The 5,722-nt window shown below is 63.3% G+C and overlaps 1 protein-coding gene across 1 annotated transcript; it reads left to right on the plus strand.

Moving 5' to 3' along the window:
- Nucleotides 1-809: 809 nt before the first annotated feature.
- SHISA4 (shisa family member 4) lies at nucleotides 810-3,384 on the plus strand. Its single transcript, XM_066239306.1, has 5 exons — nucleotides 810-974; nucleotides 1,249-1,420; nucleotides 2,057-2,190; nucleotides 2,684-2,848; nucleotides 3,059-3,384. Exons 1-5 carry the CDS (start codon nucleotides 929-931, stop codon nucleotides 3,103-3,105), a joined length of 564 nt encoding a protein of 187 aa, XP_066095403.1. The 5' UTR covers nucleotides 810-928; the 3' UTR covers nucleotides 3,106-3,384.
- Nucleotides 3,385-5,722: the final 2,338 nt, after the last annotated feature.

The following is a 5,722-nucleotide window of genomic DNA, read 5'->3' on the forward strand; positions in this document are numbered from 1 at the left end:
CACAATATCAGCTGATGGAGATGGGGGCCCTCCTGAGGTTTAGAAGACGTGGGCCCTGCGCTTCCTGGATTACCCGAGTGTCGCCTGAACTGACTCCAGGGTAGTGTCTCTGTGAAGTGGGTGATGACTCCTGTGAGCTTGGCTGAGCCTGTGGAACTACAGGTCTCACATGAGGTCCAAGTCTGTGTGCTTTGGAAGGGGCTGTACATGGCTGGGCACTAGCCAGGAGTTTGATTTTCTCCCTCGCTTGACCTGCAGCCCTGGTCAGGGCGCTCACATAGCATGGGACACGGTCCCTGCACACAATGTGAATCTGTGGGACTGGAGGGACCCCCCAAAACTGCACTTCGTGGACCCAGCCTGCCCACTGCCGTGGCCAGGGGACAGATCTGCAGGCTGCTGTAAGGAAGGGGTGCCTGCCCCAGTACCAGCCTAGTGAGGCCACAGGTCAGTGCATGCCAGTGGCTGTGCACTCGGAGGGGGAGGGGCCACTTCAGGGAGTCAGTGCGGCCATGGCTGAGACAAAGCTGCTCTGAGCCGCCTCAGTGGGGCCTGTGTTCTGGGAGTGAGAGCCCGGTGACTCCCAGCTTCCCCCCTCCCTTCCCCAGTGTCTGAAGATGGACACTGGGCTACAGGGCAGGTCCAGTCCTGCCCCTCCAGAGTGGGCAGCGCTGGGAGGGAGGGGCACCAGGGTGGGTCAAGGTTTCTGGGGTGCATGGCACGGATTGGGCACACAAGGGCAGGCCTACAGCGCTGGACAGGGATGCTACTGTGTAGGGAGGGGACAAGCACTCTACTGGTGGGCTGGAGGCGGGCCCTGGGCGGAGTCACCACAACAAGCCTCGGTCAGTCTGGCCACCACTACAGCGGCGCCTGGCAGCGGGAGGCCCCCTGCAGCTTCAGGACCCACAGCACCTCTGCCCCCACTATGCCACTTCTGGCCTTCGCCCTACTGGTGCTGGGGCCCCCCCTGGGTAAGGGCAGGGAGCCAGGAGCGAGGTCCCCAAGACCCTGGGGATTCTGGCCATCTGCAGGGAGCAGGAGGGAGAGGAGACTGGGCCCTGGGAGCTAACACTGGGTCAGGGACCTGAGGCCTCTGGGTGGGGAGAAAGGGCAGCTCTCAGGTTGCAGGTGCCAAGGGTCGGGGCTTACTGGGGGCTATGAGGGGGTAGTAGGGACCAAAGGGTGGGGCTAAGGGTGGCCAGAGGACCAGCCTGGTAGCCCCTGGGCACCCTGCCCTGCCCACAGCGCTGGCCAGCACGCACTGCCTAGGGTACCTGGACGAGAATGATGCCTGGCACCCAGGCTTTAGCTGCCAGCCCTTCTCCTTCTGCTGTGGGACCTGCCACCGTCGGTATTGCTGCAGGGACCTGAGCCTGGTCATCTCTGAGTCTCGGCAGAAGCACTGCCTGGGGTTCAGGTGCGCTGTCCTCACACCCTTTCTGTCCTCTTCCCAGGAGCCTGCCTAGGCTTGTCCTTCCTCCCACCACCCTTGTCCACCTCCTCTTCCTGGACCAAAGCCCAGACTCCCTGGGGGTGACTGTGACCTAACAGCTGGGGCTGGGCTCCCCTTGGTCCCATCAGGCCACATGGAGGGAGGCCCAGAGTTCACACCCAGACCACAGGGCACTGTTGTGGAAGGAGCTGTGACCAGAAGGAGAGGACAGGGGTTTGACTCACAGGTCCACTGCTCACTAGCTGGGTGGTCTTGGGTCATTGTTTCCTTTTGATAAAATAGGGGTGCCCAAATCCATGGTTTCCAGGTTTCTTTGTGAAGGGGACCACTAATATAAGGTACACAGGAGGCTGAGATGGAGGGGGGTTGGGGGGAAAACAGCTCTGGGTGACTTCTGAAGCGCCTTTCCATGCTAACTGTCCCACATGCCTCAGCCTGGCCAGGCATCACAGCCTTCCTTCCGGGAGGCAGAGTCCCCTAAGGTCGCCACAGGGACCTGGTAAAGTTCCACAAGGCCCCAGCACCCTGAGCAGTTTCTGGTCCCCAGCACACCCCTCCTATGAGTGCTGCAAGATGAGAGGACTTGTTCTTTATCTCAAGTCCCAAGGTCACGGCAGGCATCGCCTCAGCCGTGATCCTGTTTGTGGCCGTGGTGGCCACCACCATCTGCTGCTGCTTCTGCACCTGCCGCTACCTGTCCCGCCGGCGACAGCAGCTGCAGAGCCCCTATGCAGGTAAGGACACTGCTGGGCACCAGGAGGCGGAACAGGCTGGGTTCAACCAGGGGCAACAGAGGGTCAGGGTGTATGAACTCTGCACACACACCGGCCAGCACATCACCCAGAGAGAAGACCGAGCGTGTGGACATGGCCAAGCATGCACATGACTATTCAGATGTGTGCAAGTGCCAATGGCCAACAGGATGTCAGTGGGAGGGAAGGGCTGGAGGTCCCTCAGGGCACCCCTTCTGCATGACAGGGAACCAGCCCGAGTACATACTCCCTAGGCTGTGCCCTGGCTCCTGAGGTCTGAAACCTGGTCAAGGAGCAGCCATGCTAACCACAGACAGACCCTCTGGAGCACACTCCCACTCCCCGCTCTGCTCTGACAGGCAAGGTCTGGAAACCAGCCACCAGGTGCCAGTGTGCTCACCTTGGTTTCCTGGGCAGGAGGCAACAGCACCCATGGAGGTGGAGCTCTCAGTGCTGATCCTTGTCCCCCACCTAGGCCAGGAGATTGCAATGACAAGCTACCTAGTGCAGCCAGTGTCCCTGTACCCCCAAGACCCCAAAGCTGTCCGTGCGCCCCCACCACCTGGCTTCATGTGCCCACCTAGTGGTCCTCCCCAGCATCCTCTCTACCTGGCTGGACCTCCTGTCCACAGCCCCACAGGTGAGTGAGCAGACTGCAGCCCCTTTCTCCTGCCTGCCCCACCCCTGCACCAGGACCTCCCTGTCCTGGCCACCCTGGGTCTTTCTGGCACTCCCTCTGTATGAGCAGGGACCCCAGGCTGGCTCTTCCCTGCATCCTGCACCTCCGGGGTTGGGGCCAGTTACTGTGCTCCTGGGCCACCGACCCTCGTCCTATCTCCTTGGCTTTCAGCCCCTCCCCCTTACACACCACCACAGCCTGCCTACCCAGGAGCCTGAGGAGCCAGGAGCCTCTGCGGTCCCTCCACAGATGCCCCTCTCCTGTTTCTGTTTCTGCATCTGGCCCTGGGCATGGGGAGGACCTCCACTCACAGGTCCCTGACCAAAGCCCCGCCCTGGGCCCTGCAGGGGACCAAGCCCAGGGAAGTGAACAGGAGCTGGGCTGGACCATGGCGGGTTGGAGGGCTTGGGGAAGGACACACCAGTGTAGGACACAGCCCCTGGTTTCTTATAGTCTCTATTTCCAGGAGCCCCATTTGCCCCAGGGGCTGGGGAGCCGCTCATCAGCAGCAGGCAGAGGCCTGCCCGGCTGCCCCACTGCCCAGGCCCTGGGCGGCTGGATTAAAGCTGTAAGAGTAACTTGTGCTGGTCACATTGTCTAGTCCACCCCTTCCTGTAACGCTGCCCTGGCTGGGCCCTGACCATGGCCAGCTCCACATTGCAAGCAGGGGGGCAGGGCTGGGGCACAGCAGCACCCCCACCTGCAGGTAGACGGCCCAGGCTGAGGGCTGTCCCCACAGCCCATGGGGTGGGTTTTGACCCAGCTGGGAAAGGAGTGCCATGTGCCTCACAGAGCTCCCCACCTGGGCCAGGCCCTGCGGCAGTCGGACATGGAGGCTGCTCCTTCTTTCAGGTTCATTTAGATCCACACGGGGCCCCACGGAGGTCCCCAGGCCTCTCTGCTGGTGTGCAGGAGGCTGTCACGAAGGTGAAAGTGTCCCTCTTCCCTGACAAGAGGGCCCAGGACTAAGACCCGCGTGGAGAGAGGAGAGAGGGGGCTGGCGGAGAGACTGGCCCCAGGTGCTTGTCATTAACCTCAGACCCTCAGGGGACCCTGACCCACCAGCTCCCTCAGGCCTCCGCTGATGCCCCACCCTGGGAGCTGCCCAGGCATTTGGCCAGACCCTCCTCCCTCCCCCACTGCCCCAGGGCAGCACTCAGGTTTCCTCCGGGCCACTGGGTTCCTGCTGGGTGCTGGATATGGCCGCTATGCTAACCACGCTCCCAGGGACTGCTGCTACTCACATACCGTGGGGCAGGCTCTAGTCACAGCCTGCAAAGCAGGCGGCCCCGCCCCTAAGGCCGGGCAGGGGATGCCCGGGTAGTAGGGACCCTCAGGGCTTGGGCCTCCCGAAGTGTCCTGGGACCGAGGGCGGCCTAGGCTGCAAAGATGAAGAGGGGTTTTTGCAGCAGAGCCAGTGGGCAGCTGGGCCTGCTCGGCTGGCTGGGCGGTGGACACGCAGGAGGGGCCCCGTCCGAGAGCGGTGCGCGGACGGCAGGAGACCAGGGCTTGATTGGCTCCCTCTGAACCCCGTTTCCTTCCCCTTTCAAGGCGGGTGCCGGCCAAGACAGACCTTCCCGGTCCCGGCACCCCGGGCGTAGCCGCAGGAAGCGGACGGTCTGGGCGGGGAGGGGACGACAGCGCCGGGAACTCGCGCGGCCACCAGGTGGTGCTGCGGCCCCGCTTCAGCCCGGGCGCGGTGACGTCACGGGCCGGGCGGTGCCCCAGGGCGCGGGAAAGAGCCCGCGGGCTGCCCCGTCGCCGGTGCACGGTGGCTTTTTGAGTCCACCTAAGCGTCGTCTGTGGTTCGATGGGAAGGGCTCCCCGAGGTGGCAGTTCCGAGTGAGCCTCGGATTTGGAGGTCTCGCGGGTGCAGGGGGAGGCGGGCGGGGCTCTCCGTGCTCAGCGGGTTACCCCGGACCCGCAGCCTGGCCTCTCGGGCCAAACTTTGCCTGATACCGGCATTCACGTTGGACTCGCAGGGTCGGGGGAAGCCACCCGAAGCACGCCGCTCCTGCGAGCGCGGGGCCGACGCGGTGGCCTCGAGCGCCCTCTGCTGCTGACGGGGTGGGGGTGGGGGGCTGCAAGGGCGGAGCGGAGCCATGGGACCCGCGCTGCCCCAGGGCCGCCTGCGCATTGTGCCTGGCCGGACCCAGCAGAGAACCACCTGCACCCAAAGGTGGGGATATGCTCTGCTTTCCACCGCGGACTCAGGAAACCCCGCGAGTGACTCAGACCCAAGACAGCGGCCCCACAGTGCCAAGGCGTGCCAGCACCCTTAAGCCATCCAACCAGAGGATGCCTGTAATGTGCCCTTTGGATGGAGTGGTCCCGGTTGGGTCTGGAGAGCCTGCAGCCAGTGCGGGGCGGGGCAGGGGGGTGCTGCGTGAGCGAGAGCAGGGGTGCCCAGTTCCTGGTCCTGTGGCTGCCAGAAGCCCACAGTCTGGGAGAGTGTCTAGTATATAGCCCCAACCCTGCTCTGGGCTCCTCTGTCCATCTCCACGATACCCCCCACCCCTCGCCCTGTTAGTGGCTCCAGGTATAGCAAGACAGGTCAGGAGGAGACCCAGTTTAGGCCGAGTCTCCTAGGTCTGGACAGCCACCTTAGTGGGTACTTTCTACGAAGGCAAACTTGTGCTGTGGGCAGTTTGGGACTGCATGGCTGGAAACCTGGGTCTCTACAATCCTCCAGGGAGCCCAGGGCCAGGGAGAGAGGGGGCGGGTCAGGGCCCTCAGCGCAGTACAGTACAGAGGTGGGCACAGCCCCTCGCAGCTAAAGGCTTATATATATTATCAAATCTTATGGAAAAAAACACAGCCGTTCACACACAGCAG

Source organism: Saccopteryx bilineata, chromosome 1, assembly GCF_036850765.1.
Source record: "Saccopteryx bilineata isolate mSacBil1 chromosome 1, mSacBil1_pri_phased_curated, whole genome shotgun sequence".
In the NCBI taxonomy this organism is placed as follows: domain Eukaryota; kingdom Metazoa; phylum Chordata; class Mammalia; order Chiroptera; family Emballonuridae; genus Saccopteryx; species Saccopteryx bilineata.